Source organism: Trematomus bernacchii, unplaced genomic scaffold (genome assembly GCF_902827165.1).
Source record: "Trematomus bernacchii unplaced genomic scaffold, fTreBer1.1, whole genome shotgun sequence".
NCBI classification, from domain to species: Eukaryota; Metazoa; Chordata; class Actinopteri; order Perciformes; family Nototheniidae; genus Trematomus; species Trematomus bernacchii.
The window spans coordinates 770517-790359 of NW_022987683.1; the positions used below are offsets into that span (position 1 = coordinate 770517).

Consider the following 19843-nt stretch of genomic DNA (forward strand, 5'->3'; position numbering starts at 1 on the left):
CGATTAAATATTTTAATCGACTGACAGCCCTAATTTCTACTTAAATGTGCAAAAATATTAGAACATCAGTCTTTGTGGCATGCAGGTAATCAACTGTTTAAGCTTTTACCATTAACATGTAGAATGAATGTTGCAAATGACTTGAAATTATAGCAACTAGGTAGCATTATGTCCAGCTAGCATGCTAATTGCTAACGTTATATTATCGTTTTATCCCGCAGGGGAAAACTAGTTTCTAATCCTGAGAGAAACACCTCGCCTGAAACACACGATTAGTGCCATGAGTTAGTGAAGCAAATTACAGAACATTGCACACTTATTCACAAGTCAAAACGTGTTCATAGCGGGCATGGCTGAGAATAGCTAGCTAGCTAGATGTTGTTAGCCAGCTTGGACCTAACGTTAGCAAGTTCTAGCATGGCTAGCTCGATCTACTGAGCAAATAAAAGTACATCTAAGACCAGTATTGTGCAGATTAAAACAGTGCAGTGCATGTATTTTATTTTACCTTCGCCAGGTCTGCTAACTTTGCTGAGCCACGGAAACTGCATTCAGTAGAAGCTTCTGAATGCCGCGCTTCGCGTCCTCCTAGTAAATCGCCAGAAGCACCGACACATCCTCATCACTCCACTGCTCCAACGATTTATTTAGTGTTGCTATAATAACTGCTTTCGCAAAAGTAATCTCTTCGGGTGCGCTGCCCGAAGCGAGCAAATACAATGGCCGCTTACAACAAAAAATTCAGAGTCAAACGGGCGTGGTTTGCATTCCGCACAGCCAATCAGTCTCTCTAGCAGGGACTGAAAAGCGGGTCGGACGAACTCATTTGAGCTACTTTAGTTCCTGGGGCTTTTTGGTGTGAACGCAAATATATCGTAGTTCTGATGAACTATTGTGGGAAAAGTACTCCAAAGTACTCCGGTGTGCCTAATGAATTGTGCTACTTTTAAAGCAAGCAACGATGTTTTCAAATCTGTAATCAAAAAGGTCCGCAAAAACGCTATCGACCAATCAGATTGCTTGATTTGACTTGTCCGTTTTATAAATATATTTACATTTCTTCCGTTACGAAACAAACTTACAAAGCATAAGATGGTCTCATAGGGTCTTACTATGGAGGAGTGGATTGAGGAGTGCCTATCTACAGAAAGAAAAGCACCTAAAAAACGACGACATTCGACCCTCCGCTTTGCGTCGGGCCGAACCACGGCCCTTAGCTGTGATATAATGAGCATATACCACGGCCTGTCGTGAGATATTGCTTAAATAACACAGCAAACTGAACTCTTTCTCTGTCAGGCCTTTCATTCTTTGTCGTTTTTACCAAGCATTCATTGAGAGCCTTATTTGTTTTTCTTTTATCTGCTGGTTCCATAGCCTTACACTGAAAGACAGGAACAGCCTGAACAGCATTGTTAAAACCTGCTCCAAGATCATCGGCGTGAAACGGAGAGACTTAAATTCCTTCTGTAACCAACAGATTCTGTGGAAAGCAGAGAGCATTCTGAACTCTCCAGGTCATTTACTTTCACATGAATTTCGTCTGTTGCCATCAGGGCGTAGATATGCTCTACCTGATCAAAGGACTAATCGCTTTTCAAAATCATTCATCCCTTCTGCACTCAAACTTTTAAATTCTTGAAAGGCTTTTAACTTGGTTATTTATTTATTTATTATTGTGATGCTATGAACTATTTATAGTGTGAATTGGAATTATCCACATCTGTGCTCCCGGGTGTATCTGTGTGTGTTTTCTTCTTGTATGTTCCTGCCTGTGTACATGACATAAGCTGCTGCTCATAACCAATTGCCCGTTGCGGGATTAATAAAGTTGTTGATTGATTGAACACTGACAGGCAAATGATGTATCATGATGTATCTGACTTTTATTGTAGTATAGCTAATTGTATCCTCATTCTCTAATGGCTGTACACTCAAAAAAGTGAACTCTGTGAGTTGTTGAATCTAATGAATGCATCTTTACCCAATTTAATTGATATATCTGAGTTTGCTGTTTAAACCTAGTTGATTTAAGTAGGGTTTTCTTAAAATGGATACCTGTTGAAGCCACATATGCTGCTCAATTATCTCCAACGCAACACAGCTGTGTAAATCGCCTGTGGCGCATGCGCAGAGGCTCACATGAGGGATATGATTGTGACGTGGGCTTTTTCGCGGTGAGGAAGGACAGGAGAAGCTGAAGAAGCAATGGCAGAGACCTGAGCGACATCCAAATGAATATGAGTGAGTATGTTTTTCCTATGCAACATTTTAAGTTGGTTTATAAACATGCGGTTAGAATGTGAAATTGAGAGTGTTGTAACTCGCAGAAATATCTGCAATATTTTCGCATATGGCAGCTAAGGTTGGCTAGCTGGAAAGCTAACTAACTAACTTAATGCTAGCCAGCAGGAATATATCACAGTAGCAACCAAACAGTTTTAAATTGAATTATAAATTACTGACTTGTGTGTTGTGAAATGTTAATTTAATATTGTGAAAGTGGCGCGAAGATGGCTGTTGGTCGGGTTTAGGGATATGTGTTTGACTGTCAGTGAGCAGGACCGGCTATTAACCGGCGGCAACTGAGATGCCTGTGGCGGGGGAAGACAGAAGCTTGCAGATAAAGAACAGACTGTGTGATAGCACTAATGTTACAGTGTGAGAGCTAGCTTGCTAACGTAAACCAGCTACGTTAGTGGTTGGGCGAGCGAGAGTGAGAGAGGGAGCGGGGCTCAGTGATGCAAATTAGTGCTTTTCGGCGCCTCCCGCTTTTTTAACGCTGATTTGGGTGACTTGTGTAATTCGTGGAGAACCGAAGAGTTTTCGTTTTTTGGGGGGGGGGGGGGGGGTCCGTCAACAACTTCGTACTTAAAAAAAGGAGAAATCTAGACCGCAAAATAATTAAACAAGCGAGTGCCTGTTTTTCCTGACCAAGGACAGGTTCCTTGAACACAACACGAGCGTAACGTGTCTTCACGTGGTATATGTCTGAAAGGAGTGCTGACGGAGAGCACCGGAAAGCCGCTCCAGCTCTTCAAATATTGCAGTACCCATAAGGAGCCGTACACATGCCGCAGTGTTTGCGTGGCTGTGTCTTTAGTTGTAAGCACAGTGGCGATCTGTTGTTATTAGCATCTGGTTAGCTAGCTATGCTAACGAATTTAAAGAGCTTCTCTACAACCAGGTGGAAGAGAGCTCTCTCCTGAGAGGCTCAAATAACCTCAGCTCAGTGAGGTTAAGGCACACCTTGATATGATCATTATAGTTATTAATGAGACATTAGAGACTAAATGAAAAACAGGTATAAAATACTATATGACAGTAACAAAAAAGTTGTTAAAAATAACAAGAATATAGTTTAAAAGGGGAGTGATTTGTAAAATATCCAAAATGAAAAATCTTGATTTATAACTTAACATCTCTGTCTCCTATTGATCTGAGTATATTATAAAGAATAGCCAGTTCATTGAAGCATTATAGCACAGGCCTTTGTCAGATGGTATATTACGCTGTTTTTTCTCTGCTTCGAATAGTTCTCTCTTTTTTTCACCATACCTGTGTTTGCATCACTGATCTATACTCTGTCATTTTTTGTTTAATATTTTTGTTTGTTTCATTTTCAGTTACATGTGGAAGTGTAAAGACTGTGGTGCAGAGGAAACCTCAAGATTTCAGCTATTGAAGCACTACAGGTTAATACATGGCCACTTTGGCCGCAGACAACCTTATCCATGCACATATTCTAAATGCCCATGCACATTTAAAACGTGGAATGCCCTTCGAAGTCATCTATCCAGATCACATTTTGATCAAACGTCACAAAAATCTGTAAATGTAACAACATTTACCTGCCATCATTGTTCTTGTAGTGGCATTGTCTCATTGAGAGAGTTTTTCGTTCATGTTAACAACCATCTCAAAAGACACGAAACCATCTGTTGTGTGTTTGAAAGTTGTTCCTTTTCAACAAATATTTACGGAACATATCAATCACACAAGAACAGAAAGCACAAGACGCATACACTGAACAATTTCAAAGCTGGAATTGTGGAAAATGGAAGGGCAGATTCATTGAGTTGTACTTTGGGAGATACATGCTTGACAGAGAGTGATGAGATACTTCACGATGATGAGCTTGAGGTTGGTGCATTGGTCCAAACGTCAGAGAACTTGCATAAAGTTATAGAACAGAAACTGGCATTTGTTTTATTAAAACTTGAAAACTGTTTCCATGTACCAGGCTCTGCCATTGATGAGCTGCTAAACGAGTTGCACTATTTGATTAGTTCTTCTCTGGTGCCAGTATCCAACAACATTCTAGCTGATTTCTTCAGTAACCATAACTTGCAAGTTGACCAATTGCTCATTAATGAGTTAGGCTGTACACTTTGTACGTCCAACCCTCTGTCAAAAGCTTTACAAAAGGAAGGACCTTTAGCCACTGCTTTTAAGAGGAAGCAATACTACAAGGATCATTTCAATATTGTTGATCCAGTTCAGTACATACTTGATGCAAAGACTAAAAGAAGTTTTCAGTATGTCCCTTTGCTAAAGGTTTTACATCAGCTACTTCATCAAAATGATGTGCTTAGCAAGGTTGTTGAAAAGAGAAGAGAACAACAGGTAGTGAATGACCACCTTCATTATAAATCTTTTGAAGATGGCCAGTACTTCAAGAACAATGATTTTCTGGCAGGGGGGGAACTGAGAATCTCCATCTGTCTATACGTAGATGACTTTGAAGTCTGCAACCCACTCGGTACTTCACGTAAAACACACAAACTCTGTGCTGTCTATTGGATTTTGGGAAATTTGCCTCCTGGCAGCCATTCCTCTTTGACCTCAATATACCTGGCTCTTTTATGTAGAAGTGATGACGTGAAGACCTTTGGCTATTGCAAAGTATTTGAACCATTACTCCAAGACCTTGTTACATTGGAGCGGCAGGGTGTTTTTGTCTCACAACTGGGTACATTTGTGAAAGGGACACTTCAGTGTGTAGTGTCAGACAACCTTGCAGCACATGGAATAGCCGGATTTGTGGAAAGTTTCTCGGGCCCATATGCTTGTAGGTTTTGTACAGCTCAGCGAGCAGAAACTCAGGTTAAAGAAGTGAAATCGGGTGCATTTACCCCAAGAAACAAGGAGCTTCATCAAGTCCATATTGATACTGCACAGGCAAAAGGAGGTAGCTTTTTTGGTGTAAAAAAAGCGTGTATTTTCACAGAAAGACTTGCCCATTTCAGTGTCACATCAGGGTATCCTCCTGATGTTGTCCATGATCTTTTTGAGGGCATAGTCCCAGTAGAGCTTGCACTGTGCCTTGGTGTGCTTATTTCCAAAAAGTTTGTTACGCTTGAAAACCTCAATAAGAGCATCAAAAACTTTCCATACAAGTGGGGGGACAAAAAAAACCGACCTCATTTGGTCCCAGTTAATTTTGTCCGAAACAAAAGAATTGGTGGCAACGCGCACGAAAATTGGTGTTTATTGAGGTTATTGCCGTTTATGATTGGGCAGTTGATCCCTGAAGACGAACCAGCTTGGAAAGTGATTCTAGACTTGAAACATATTGTAGAGCTTGTTGTTGCACCTATCCACTGTGAGGAGTCTGTGGCATATTTAGAGTTTAAAATCTCAGAGCACAGACAGAGATACCAAGAAGTATTTCCAGATCAGCGACTCTTGCCAAAACATCACTTTTTGGAGCATTACCCAGAAATGATTAAGCTGTTCGGCCCGCATTGTGATGTTTTGGACTATGCGTTTTGAGGCCAAGCACAGTTATTTCAAACAGGTTGTAAGACACACAAAGTGTTTCAAGAACATTACACTGTCTCTGGCAAATAAGCACCAGCTGATGATTGGCTATCACATGCACACAAGGAGTAATGAGAGGTCAGCCTTTGACGTGTCAAACGTCTCAACAATTCCATTAGATATCATGAAAGAAGACATAGCACTTCAACTAAGTCAGAAATACACTAACCTCACAACAGTCACGCTAGCACACATTGTCTCTAGCAATGGCATTGAATATAGAATTGGAATGCTTCTTGTGCATGGATCAGTAGGTGGACTGCCTGAATTTGCAGAAATACTTCAAATGTGTATATTGAAAAACACATTGATCTTTATATGCAGAAAATTGTCTTCATGGTACAGGGAGCACTACGGAGCATTTGAGCTCCAGTCATCTTCAGCCAGAGAGATTGTGTTGGCAGAGTTAAGTGAACTGACCGACAACTATCCCCTGAGTGACTACAAGTGTGGAACCCTCCGAATGGTCACCCTTAAAAGATACATACACATGTCAGGTAATTATCCTTTAATTTTTATTTGACTTTGACTGAATGTCTTCATGGGAATGTGGGTAAAATAAGACACAGAATATCAATTAAAAACATCTGGGGTTTGGAGTCAGAAACAAGTGAGGTTAGGTTAACAGAAATAATAAAACACAACTCTACACGGATGCTGGCGTACCCTAACTAAATCTATGCATGCTAGTTAATCAAGTCAAGTTGCATTTTGTAACATTTGCAATATAAATTTGAAACTGCCGACAATTCAAATCGGTCTGCAGTTTAATTGAACTGCCAAAAATGATAATGCTGCCTTAATGTTTACTATGGCTTTATAACTACACATGTGCAAGAGTCATTCAAATATAAATATTTACACAACACATAATTAAATATGTTACTAAAGTTTAAAGAATACTTCCATCACACTAACCCAGTGCTTTCAATGCCTATGATACCTCCACTGATGATGACTGGATCTGCCTCGAATTGTATTACCTACTGTTTAAAAAATATATATCTTCTTCTGTCTTTTCTTTAGAGTAACCTGTTGACAAGTATGGCCACTTCTGCAGTGCTTTGCATCATCCTAGGAGAAAATGACTCTGCAAAAGTAACCCTGCCTTTGGGAATACCAAGCTCTGTTGAGGAACTTCAAAGTGAGATTAAGAGACAATGTGAGGTGTTTGGAGACTTTAGACTGCAATACAAGGACCTTGATTTTGATGAGTTTATAAACCTTACCTCCACCTCAGACATTCAAAACAAGGGGAAAATCAAAGTAATTTACCCCCCAAGTGCCTTATCTACAAGCAGTCCTGGCTTCTCTGCACGGACATCCAGCCAGGATGAGATCAATTCAATCTCATCTGTGGACACTGATCTTCCCTTATCTTCTGATTCTTCGTCAACATCATCCCTCAGAAGTGAGCCATGGCCAAACGCCTTTCCTGTGCCGGAGTTTGTCTATGATGTCGAGATCCAACTCCAGCGTGCCAATAGTGACTTTCAAAGTAATGGTACCCTCTTCAGTCCTAATCCAAGAATGAAGTCAGATATTCTTGAAACTTTGGCATCACAGATTGTGAAATATAAAGCATATCCCTCAAGTGCTGAATTTGATTCGGTAGCTGAAGCACTTGTGAAAAAGCACCCATGTTTAAGGGAGCAAGGCTCTGTTACTGGCTTTTATGGTTGGAAGATCAGTTTAAAATTCAAGATGGGAAACTACCGCACTAAGCTGCGCAACATTGGATGTTCAGAGCTGACTGTCAATTCTTTAAAGCGTCAACAGGATGATCAACGCACATCTCGCAATCAAGTGAAGAAACCTAAAAGAGCGGAGGTAAACTACTATCCAGACTATCCAACAGGACAAACCAAACGGAGCCTAGAGGAAGAGAGGCTGGCACTACTGTCCGAGGTACATAAGAACAATAACCAACAGGTGGTGAAGGATAAAATGGAGAGGACATTTGCCTATAGGCGTCATGAGGTGATTGAAGACAAGCCATTCATTGCCGAATTCAAAAGAAGGTGGCCGGCTCTCTTTTCTGAGCGTGAGGTCAGTCATATATTTTGTTGATAACTTAATTATTATATTTTGCAAGGGGGTTCAATTTAAAGAAGCATTTTACCAATGTACATGTGATGCAGTTTGCCAGAAAACATTAGGGCAAATGCGTCAAGACTGGCCACATACACTTATTATGTTTGTCATTGGAACCTGACTACAGAATCATACTAAGAAATTAACCTAACTTTCATGTTAAATGATAGCTTTGAGAAAAATAATTATTCTATATTTTCATTCTTACAATGCTTTGACAAAAAAATCATCAGGAAGTAAAAAGAAAAATGTCATGGCTGAATTATTCCATTAACTTTTACTGTGGTGCTGCAGCCAACAAGAAAATGTGTTGATTTGATTTATGTGTTTGTCTTTATTAAATGTTTGTAGGTGGAAGCAGAGTTTGCTCGCATCACCACTGTCCCACTGAGATCTAAGTTCATGCAGCAGCTAGATCATCACTCCTCCAAGCTGTTAAGGATTTTCCAGAAAAAAGGTGGTGCCGCTGGGCAGAAAATAAGGAATATCATGGCAGAATACGACAAGGTGTGTTATCTAACAAATGCCTGGTTATTAGAAATATTTGTTTTGTTTAAATTAATTTTATTGTATTTATTGTGCAGTTGTATTACTTAAGCATGCAGTAAAATATTTGAGACGTGTGGCTGATGGAAGACATTTTAAGTCATGTTCCCACAAAGTTTAAAATGTACTTGATCAAGTCATTTTCAAAATGAAAATGAATAAATTAATTGTATTTTCATCTAAAGAGATTTGCATATTTGTGTACCTTTTCTGTGGAATGTAGTAATACATAGTGTTTCATGAATGCAAATTCGCAGAAGTTTGGCTTTTTTGAATTGCAATAATTTGATTTACTGTGCTGCATATGATGGTAGTGAAAAAATGCTTATACTGAAACATATTTCTAAGATGATCATAATGCTTAGTTCCCAGTTAAATAAATACAGTGTCTTGGATTATAACATAAATACTTTTAAAGTACAACTCACTACCTAGTAATAACCAAACACTTGCATTACAGGTGCTTCTTGTGGTATTATAACTTGTACTCCAGTTGAATGCACATTCGTCCCCCTTCATAATAAAATGCACTTAGACACTGCCTGTAAATGTAAAAAATTGTATGAAGTTGCATGTAAAAAAGAACAGGATAGTTTGCTTGTGCATTAATGCATCTAGTGTTAAATGCTGCACAATGTAAAAATACTATTCTCCCACTTATGCATTTCCTTTGTTACAGAATGACGCCATCGAGACAAGGAGAGCCTGCGTTATAAAAGCACTAATTGTGTACCTTAATGAAGACCCCGAAAGCCTGATTAGAGAGTACCTCGTAAGTATTTGTGCCTCTGCTTTCCACATTATTACCCTCTGGAAACAAAAAAAGTGATTTATTTCGTACTTTTTTGAGCTGGTTTTAAACAAACTAATGGCACCACAGGTTTGAAAGAGCAATCAGAAAATAACCCATATGCATGCATAGTACAATTCCCTTTTCAAACTATCAACAGCAGTTTGTAGACCGTTGCTTGAATGTATAATTCATAAATGGAACTGTTGAGTTTCTCAAATTTTAAAGTTTTGTAAAACCATTTTCATATCCATGGTTAACTAAATACCCACAAGCCCCTAGCAGATACCGTCAACAACTAGAAAAGCTACACCCAATGTAGCTTGTAGGTATGCTTATCTGGGAGCTCTATATATGTTACTTAGCAAGAGTGTTGCTTTTTTCCCGTGTGTGTGTGTGTAAGTCTGGCTGATGGTCTATTTTTTCTGCCTTTTAGGATGTTGAGACTGACCAGAGTGTAGATCAGATGGTCTTGGGAATCTTCGCCATAAAGAAGGAAGGTGCAGAGCCAACGGATTCCCTCGCAGATGTGGGGATTGTAATTGAAGGTGTGGAAGTGCTGAACGATCTTCAAAACATTGCGAACGCACTGGCAATTTTATTTGGACTCACATATGCATTGGACTTGAGCTATCCAAAAAACCTGAGATGCACGTTTGAGGTTCTTCAAAAGATCCTGATGGAAATGGATGTTCGCCACCTGTCGTCAAAGGCTCAAGTGCTGAAAAACAAACTGTTTGAATGAACTACTTGAACACTACAAGTGGAACGCCTTGAAACGGCACGTTGGATATCTTGGAGCAGGGGTTTTATCCAAATATTTCGGAGGGAATTTTATCTATGGAATGTTACTGAATAGGAATGTTACAAATGATTAATGTCGTACAGTTTATACGTACAAGTTGCAGTTTGGGCTATGTGGTTAAAACATGGTGCTCTTTTGAAAATTGTTGTTGCTAGCTAAATGTTGTGCAACTTTTTCTATTAAGGTGATAGCAAACTAATTATGTATATTTACCAGGTCAATAATATACTACCGTATCCAGCTAAGAGCAACATTAGCCTGGAAATGTCTGTTCTGACAAGTGTGTTTCCAATATTTACTCATCCTTTAGCTCTGTTTTGGTCTCAATACTGTTGAAGGTTATCTCGCTCCTCGGCTGCTGGATGTTTAGTTTTCCTCTCCAGCTGGTCGCTAACTTTGGGGGCCAGGTGCTTCGTCGCCTGCTTAATGATAAACGTGGAGGGAATTGAGAGTCGATCAGAGCTGGCTTGCTGAATTTTTTTGGATTTAGACAGAATTAAGAATTAGACAACACCAAACAGAAAATATGCTATAAAACCAAAACAATAATCTAGAAAACTATTGTTCCGGTTTTCATTATCTCCATAGCAACAGTTGATGACAAGAGACATTTATAAACGTTTTACACATTTTGTAGTTTACTTTTCTATTTATGTGACGACTTACATGCAATGTTTAGTTTCAGTTTGGGCTATGTGGTTAAAACATGGTGCTCTTTTGAACATTTTTGTTGCTAGCTAAATGTTGTGCAACTTCAACCTTTTGTTTGTTGATAAGGTGTGATACAAAGAAGTCTTTATGGGTTTCCATGATTTTAAACTTGGTAAACCTGGTTGCCTATGTGGTTATATCGCGTTTCATGTGAAATAAATGTATTTTTTTCACTGAACCTTAAGTCAGTTAATTTGAATTTACTTAACTACACTTCGTGGAATTTGTTGACATAGTCTGGTTTAGTAAGTGAACTTAAAATGACTTCCATTATAGCAATGAATACCAGTTAAGTAACACGGAATGCAGTAGTTTCCAAAATGATTTAAGTTTGAACTACAAATTAAAGTTAAGTTGATCTTACTAAATACAGTTGAGTATAGCAGTTCTTACTTTTAAGTAACATGAATATAGGTGAGTTAAGTTAGCATTATATAATATCTTTATGTTGGCATTAATCAAAAAAATCAAGTATGTCTAAAGAAACTGCACTGTGTTGACTTAATATTGCTCAGTTAAGTTAGCTGGACACAGAGCTATTAATTAAATCCAGGGTGACCGGGTATTGTTGAAGTTAATTAACACGGTCGCGTTGGCTCAACATAAGTCAGTTATATTCTTCTTACTAGTAATATTTAATTATAATCTACTCAACTCAGTTTCGTGGAATTTGTTGACATAACTTTATTAAGTAAGTCCAAGAAATTATTTTTTTGAGTGTAGTATGAAGGTACGAAATAAAGTTTTGCATTTTGCAGTAGCGGTAAAAAGTAGTTTATTTATTATGTACAGCCAATACAAAACAATAAAAATAGTCATTAGTGTGCAATACAATAAAAAAAAAGAAGTTTGCCACAACTGTCTGTAAAAACAAATGTACATTACAAATCAGTGAACTGTCTGTACAAATAATTAGCCACATATTTACAAGTGCGCAAACTGTCTAAAGGTTTCATCTCCATGGGTCTGTTCCATTAAACACTTGAAATAGCTCTTTTTCACCTCATGCAGGAAGATTGGCAGCATATCACATGTCAACCGCCGCAGTCTGTTTTCGTAGACTTTTGAATGGACCGCGATTTCGTCATTAAGTTGACCCTTGCCAGTTAATTGTTACAGGAGCGTACCAACATAGGATATCATCTTGCCTGGCGCCCCACTGGCGGACTCATCCAGCATCCGCCTGGTGCGCTTCACCAGAGGCCTTGGGGTGCTTGAGTGACTGGGTGTGCTGCTTGGCCCCTCTCCGAGCGGTGCCGGTGTGGACTCTGTTCCACAGATGGTGGATTCTGCCAAGGGAGTGCAGGGCCTTGACTCAGCATCAAAGAGCTCAGGGCTGCTGGTCCAGGTTTCATCGATGGTGCCATCGGAGGGTGATTCTGCAGCCACCGGAGGTTCCTTAACATTTTTAAAGAAATTCAGTTAGTTGGATTTCATACAGGACATCTCTTTCTCCACATTAAGTGTTAGACATTAGAATTGACTATTCTTGTCTGTCACATACTCTTCTTGTCTGTCACATAAGTGGCGCAACTGAAGCGGTATTGCGCTAAAGGGGAAATTATTTTGACCGGACATTTTGACCGGAGAGATTTAGATTTGCCGGTCTTCAGGATATTCTACCGGTCATAGTCCGGTAATTACCGGCTAACGGGAACTCTGGTATGAGTATTGTTGGAGCAGAACACCTATTGTGGTGGCTGATAGCCACCCCCTCTGCTACGCGCCGTTCGTTGGATGAGGCTGAAATCTCTATTAAAATAAAGAAAGGAATTGAAAACACCGGAATCAAAAGTTATAACAATTATCTGAGTTTACTTCTGGTAGGAAACCAAACACATATACAAGTTATACAGAGTACTCCGGACTTCAGGTTTGTGATGCGATGCGGACAAAGGTGTCGGGACCGGCCACTCAGCAAACCAGAAGCATTTTACACTCAAAAACAACAGTATACATATCCATATTTTGGGGCGGAGATGTGTTGACTCTTTCCCTTCCCCTTTTACTCCAAAGCGAATTAGAGAGTCCGTGAGGAGGAGCTGTGTAAGCTGCTCACCTCCCCCAAGTGTTTTTACTGGTTGGATTCACTCCTGGTCGGGTTCAATACAGCGAATCAGAGTTCCGACCAGAACGTGACATTCCAAAGTTTCACAAGGTCAAAAGTCAATTCTTATCTCCGTCCCAATCTTAACTCCATTCCTTTTCCATGAGAGTTTTTCACATAAACTATCCTTTTTCAGACATTTAAACCTTTCTCCACATATTTAAGGAGGTCTTTAACGACTTTAAAAACAACATCTGTTGTGGAGGGGTAAAAAGGAGCGGTGTAATGATGTCTTTAATGACTTTAAAACCAACATCTGTTTTTAGGGGTGAAAAGGCCAATGTGTGTGTGTGACACAGAATCTCTGGGTCAGTGAGTTTGAAAGTAAGAATATCATTTCTATATATATGATTACCCAAAACCGTTGTGATTACCTATAACAGTTGTGATTACTTAAAACAGTTCAAACAATACATGTTCACTAAAATATAATTCAAAATAATACATGTTTACTTCAATACAGTGTAGAATCATATCTTTTTACTTCAGTATATACATATGTAATTTACAACAGCTGTAAGATGCTTGAAAAGCTTGAAAATGCTTGAAAAGTGCTTGAATTTGACTTTGGAAAAGGTGTAAGAACCCTGTGTTACTTCCCTCTGGTTCCCCTAGCCCAGTAGGGAACGTAACATGGGGGCTCGTCCGGGATTTGAGACAAAGAGTGAGTATTTGATTGTTTGTTGTTGATGCATATTGTGATGACTTGTGTTAAAAGATCCGTGTTTTATAAAGCACTTGTCAAGTCTTTAGTGTGTAATAGCCTTTACTGTTTGACAAATTAATAGCACATAAGCATTTAAGGACGGATAAACAAATAATTTGTAAAACAAAAAAATTGCTTTGCAAAGGATTTAGCACTGTACAGACAATAATTGCCCTCATTCCAAAAGTATACCAATCACATTCTCTATAATTTGTTATCATTATTTCTGCAGTGGTAACCCACGATTTATAGTGATGCATCTTAAAAAGAGGCAAATGAGAATTGAATTAAATCATTTCAGATTTATCAGAGATAAAAAAAAGGCACAAAGTAATGCATCATTGCTTGTAAAAAAAAATGTGTTTAGTGTGATTGTGTTTGGTGGTGAGCAGTAGTGTATATAAGTGTAGCATTGGCTGTGAAGTATCTTACTGTTTGACGGCTTCCTCAGTTTAGATAGGGGAGTCTAGCTGGGCTGAATCAGTCCTTCCTTCAGGCACTCATTTATTATTTTGCCTTTTATATTTTCGGGGTAATCCTGGGTGGGGATTTAGGCCCCGGCCCCACGGGAACGAAAACGGGTTGTATCCGCATATTTCTCTTGCGTATAGCCCTTTTTGCCACACGACGCCGTAACGAAATGATAGAAACGGACCCTGCAAACGACAACGGGTCCAAAGGTGGATAGATCTGGGAACGGAGCGCTCTGGGGGGTCCAACGGCTCCGTGTGGTAGCCTCTATACGGTCATTTTCTGATAATGACGACGCAATAGCCCCGCCTCTCCGCGTCATTGCTGATGTGTTTCGTTAACAACAACAACAACAATGGCGGATCGCAGGGTTGCTATCGTGCTCCAGACGCTACTGACCATGCTACAGTTCTTTGTGCAACATCTACAGGAGCTCATCCATCAGCAACAACAGGACATGGAGAACATGACCTACATGTTGCTAAGACTACCGCGGGGAATAACCAGAAGGGCAACCAGGAGAAGGTTTTGGGTAAGACCGGGCAGAAGCAGCAGTTGGTGGGACAATTTTGTCAATGGCGTTGTCGTGGATGAGCAATGGAGGGAGAACTTCCGCATGTCCAGAGCCTCTGTCGTCGCCCTGACCGAAGAACTGTGCCCATATATCGAAAGGCAAACAACAAACATGAGGGCACTGAAAAGGGTTGCGTTAATACTTGTTAGAGCAGAACACCTCTGCTACGCGCCGTTCGTTGGATGAGGCTGGATCTCTATTAAATTAAGAAAGGAATTGAAAACACCGGAATCAGTTATAACAAATTATCTGAGTTTACTTCTGGTAGGAAACCAAACACATATACAAGTTATACAGAGTACTCGAGTACTCTGGGCTTCAGGTTTGTGATGCGATGCAGATAAATGTGACGGGATCAAACCAACTCATCAAACGAGATGAAAGTGACTTCAGGTTTGTGATGCGATGCGGACACAGACATCGGGACCAACCAACTCACCAAACCAGAAGCATTTTTACACTCAAAAACATCAGTATTCATATCTATTTTTGGGGCGGAGATCAGTCGACTCTTCCTTCCCATTTTCCTCCCAAGCGAATCAGAGAGTCCGTGAGGAGGAGCTGTGTAAGCTGATCACCTCCCCCAAGTGTCCTGACTGGCTGGATTCCCTTCTGGCCGGGTTCAATAGTTCTTCACCAACTTGAAATTCCAAAGTTCTCTAAGGTCAAAAGTCAACCTCTATCTCCACCCTATCTACTCTACATTCCCTTCCCATGGGGTTTTTTCACATAAACTATCCTCCTTCAGACATTTAAACTTTTCTTCACCTATTTAACGATGTCTTTAACGACTTAAAAACAACATCTGGCTTTTAGGGGTGAAAAAGGCCAAGTGAAACAGAATCTCTGGATTCAGTGAGTTTGAAAGTAAGAATATCCTTTCTATATATAATTACCCAAAACCGTTGTGATTACATAAAACAGTTCAAACAATACATGTTCACTAAAATACAATTCAAAATAATACATGTTTACTTCAATACAGTGTAGAATCATATCTTTTTACTTCATACTGTATTACCTGAGCGATGGGGGAAGGATGCGGAAGACTGCTAACGCCTTCGGTGTTTCGCGCCAGGCTTTGTCCGTCATTATTAGGCAGACATGCAGAGCGATCTCAATCCACCTGGGTCCAAAATATATCAAGCTGCCTTTTACTGAGCCCGAGACCGCGGATCTGGTTGAGGGCTTCGATCATGCTCATCACATGCCACAATGTTTAGGAGCAGTGGACGGAACCCACATCGAAATCAAGCAGCCATCTACCAACCCCACTGACTACATCAACAGGAAAGGCAAACATTCCCTTAATGTACAGGCCGTCTGTGATTACAAGTACCGATTCATGGATGTCGTGGTAAAGTGGCCTGGGAGTGTGCATGATGCACGGGTCTTTGCTAACTCAAAGCTAAACATGTACTTGAAAACTGGAAAGATCCCTGCTCTGAGAAAACAGATTGTGGACGAGGAGGAGGCCATACCAATTTATCTTCTTGGTGATCCTGCCTACCCGCTGCTGCCGTACCTGATGAAGGAATATGCAACCGGTGGCTCCACAGTTCAGGAACAGTACTTTGGGCTATCTTTGTGTAGGGCACGTATGGTCATTGAGTGTGCTTTTGGTCGCCTCAAGGCCAGATTTGCTGCACTTAGAAGGCCTATGGACATAAACTTGGTTGACCTGCCCCATGTCATTTACTCCTGCTTTGTCCTCCACAATTTTTGTGAGGCCAGTAAGGAGGCTGTGGATGATCAATCTGTGTTGGGAACAATTCAAGGTGAAAGGGATTTACAGCCTCCCACACAGAGCAATAGGTATTTCACTGACTGTAATGAGGGGGAGGGAAAGAGAGTGAGGAGAGTGCTTACGGCTTACATTGACCGTTAGGACTACATAAAAGACAGACTGTATTTTTTTTTTGGAAGGTTACTGTGTTAAAGTGGATCTATCATGCTATATTTAAATGATATATTGTAGGGCCATACCTATATAAGGTATATTTATACGTTTCTGTTTTCAAAATACCAAACAGATCATGCATTTTAGCCATGCCTCATTTCGCTCTATGTGCTGTTTGCGGGTCTGATTCTGCTGACCACGCCCCCCTGCAGGAGAGGTGAGCCGTGCTCTGATCAGCTGCTTAGCTGTCAGAAGAGGGGGAGAAAAAGAGATCTCAGTCCTCCGTGTTTTATTATATAGTCGTTATTCATTTGTTTTAAAGCTCAATAAATAACAAAGAAGACCTTTGACCGGCACTTTTCTAATTTTGTCCGGAAGATTTTAACGGACATCTTGACCGGCGAAAGTAACTGAAACTGAAACTCTGCCGCACGGTCCCCTCGTTTCTTGGAAGAGGCGGAGAGGTGGGTGTTTGTCATCTGCTGGTGGACTAACCGGAGAGAATTACAGTGCTTGCCTCGACGGGGAGGGCAAGCGTTTGCAGCGGGAGCAAACGCTTGCCTCGGGGAGGGAGAAAAAAAGCCACAGCGGAGAATAAACAGAAGGGTAACTATGGGCGGGAAGTCTTGTTCGCTGCTTTTGTGGCAGACTAGTGTCCACCGCATGCCTGTACTTTATGCAGATTTGTTTTAGCTTGGCGGCAAGCTGGGCCTTTGTAATGGCGCCCCCGACGTGAGGGAAATACTTCCCCGTGTCAGTCCTCGGATACTGCGCCTGAAATAAGTCGTCTATATATCGCTATACTTCAACTTGCAGGACTCCCAGTCAACATTCTCCTGTATTTTGGAAGTTTTGTAGTCTAATGTGACCCTAAGTAGAAGTTCTACCTCATCATCAGTCCACGAAAAGACCTCCTTTCTTGCACAAATATCAGCCATCTTCTACCTTGTGTGTTTGTTTGTTTGTTTGTGCCTTACACATCCGGGGGGGATGTTATACTCGCTGCTTTTTGTGGAGGAAGTTACAGCGCCACGTACAGGCTCGGCATATGTACTGCAGCTTTTCCAGCGGTTGGATCTAAACGGAGCTGTCTCGTGTGGGCAGACACTATCCGGTGTATATTGCGTGTGGACGGAAGCTTTTTGGCGATTGCGTTTGCGTTAATCCTATGCGTTCCCGTGGGGCCGGGGCCGTAGTCCCTGTTGGGGGCAGGCGTTTCAGGGTTTCGGCCGCTGATGTTTGCCTTTAAAGTCGCCTCGAGCCCGGCACGCTCCAGAAGATAGTTAGGTACGTTTTTGGTAGGCAGGATCTGGGGAAGTTTGTTATACATTTTTTTTTATTGTAAGTAGCCGTTCCTAAGGATGGTTTTTGTTTTGGAGCAGTTTGTGCCCAGTCCTACTGTGGGTCAGCTAGACTGGTGTAGGAAGGTTGATTTGCGGTTAGTTGCTGACCACTATCACGTTTCTGTCTCCTCTGCTCTTGTTAAAAGTGAACTCAAGGCTACTTTGCTAACTGGACTAGTTGAACAGGGGGTTTTGAGTCTGCCTTCTTTAGTGGAATCTCCTGGCACGGTGGCCGGGGTTGATGCGGCAATACCTCCTAGTGAAGGCCACGTTAATACTCCTGGTATTCAGAGTGCTAGTGCACAGGCAAAACCCTTTACCATGCCTCACTTTGACCTGTTTTCTGCCCAGTCCTCTCCTACAGGCTTTAAATTAGATGCCAGAATAAAAGTGCGTATGGCTCGTCTCCAGTGGGAGAAGGAGGAGCGTGATAGGGATTTTCAGCTCAGGAGGGAGCTGGAGATCAGGAAGTTGGAGGCAGACACTGCTGTCCGGATGCGTCAACTAGAGCTCCAGGCAGCTGGGGTGGATGATTCGGCTGTTACACATTCTGGTCCTACTGCCTCCTTCGACGTGAGTAGACATATTTCTTTGGTCCCTGTGTTTCGTGACTCAGAAGTGGAAACCTATTTTGGCGCATTGCTGCTGCTCTGCGCTGGCCAGAAGATGTGTTGGCCATACTTGTACAGTGCAAGCTAGTCGGCAAGGCTCAGGAGGCCTGCTCTTCTCTTTCTGTCGAGGATAGTTTGGTGTATGAGAATGTGAAAGGTGCTATTCTCAGGGCATATGAGCTTGTGCCTGAGGCCTACAGGCAGCGTTTTCGCGGCCTGGAGAAAACTCCTGGCCAGACGTATGTGGACTTCGCGAGGGAGAAGAAAGTCCTCTTTGACAGGTGGTGTAGAGCTTGTAAAGCTGACGACATTACCTCAGTGTGTGAGCTGATGATGTTGGAGGAATTTAAAAACTGTGTACCCGAGCGTACGGTAGTCTATTTGAACGAGCAAAAAGTAACTACCCTTCAGCAGGCTGCCACTCTGGCAGATGAGTTTGCACTTATACACAAGAGTTTTTTTTTTCAGCGTGATTCCCCTCAGCGAGGCTTGTGTCATAGAGCTCCTGAACCATATGTCCCCTGTGCCAGTTTTCCAGTGTCAGGTCCCAAGCTAGAAACGTCTTGTTTTTTTTGTCATGACCCTGGTCATTTCATAGCAGACTGTGCAGCTTGGAGGAGAAAGCAGACAGCGGATGTCAAGCACCCAGAAGGGGTGGGATTGGTTACAGCAGTGTGTCATAGTGGACGGGCCACTGTTAATAAAGGGCCTGATGAGTGTTTGAAACCGTTCATCTCTACTGCCTTTGTCTCTCTGTCAGGAAAGGTGGAGGACCAGCTGCAGGTCACGGTGTTTTGCGAGACAGTGGTGGCTCACAGTCATTCATCCTTGCTGGTGCCCTGCCCCTGAGTGCTGAGTCTGCCTGTGATGCGAATATGGTGGTGAGAGGTATTGAAATGGGTTTTGTGCCCGCACATCTTCACATTAGCCGCGTTCACACCAGAGTACTTTTCACCGTACTTTTCGCGCTTAGTTCCGTTAGTACCCCTTATGTCGCGTTCACACCAAAAATCGTACTTAATCTCGGGAACTTTTACCCCCATTTGTAGTGCCCGCTGAGAGATCGTACTTTCCTGTGGGTAAAAACTGCCCCAGTGCTGATTGGCTGGGCGAATTGCAAACCAGGCCCCGTACAACTGTGAAAATGTTGTGTAGAGCCGCCATTGTTTTTCCTCGCTACAAAAATCCAGCGCATCGACGGAGAGTAGTTTGTTTTTGAAAGCAGTTATGGCAAACATCAGGAAGTCATCGGAGCGGTGGAGTGATGAGGAGGTTTCTGCGCTTCTGGAGATCTACGCCGAGGACGCGACCCAGGGAATGCTGCTGAGGGCAGTACCCCACACGAAGATGTTCGATCGTTGT

General features: G+C 41.6%; 1 protein-coding gene across 2 annotated transcripts; it reads left to right on the forward strand.

Moving 5' to 3' along the window:
* The first annotated feature begins 1945 nt into the window (after positions 1-1945).
* LOC117487677 (sterile alpha motif domain-containing protein 3-like) lies at positions 1946-11465 on the forward strand. 2 transcript variants are annotated; one of them, XM_034136320.1, is made up of 7 exons: positions 1946-2244; positions 3627-3695; positions 6148-6320; positions 6850-7872; positions 8269-8424; positions 9143-9235; positions 9690-11465. In XM_034136320.1, exons 4-7 carry the CDS (start codon positions 6868-6870, stop codon positions 9996-9998), a joined length of 1563 nt encoding a protein of 520 aa, XP_033992211.1. In that variant the 5' UTR covers positions 1946-2244; positions 3627-3695; positions 6148-6320; positions 6850-6867; the 3' UTR covers positions 9999-11465. The 2 variants fall into 2 exon arrangements, with proteins under 2 accessions (XP_033992211.1, XP_033992210.1); XM_034136319.1 differs by having other exon boundaries at positions 6169-6320.
* Positions 11466-19843: the final 8378 nt, after the last annotated feature.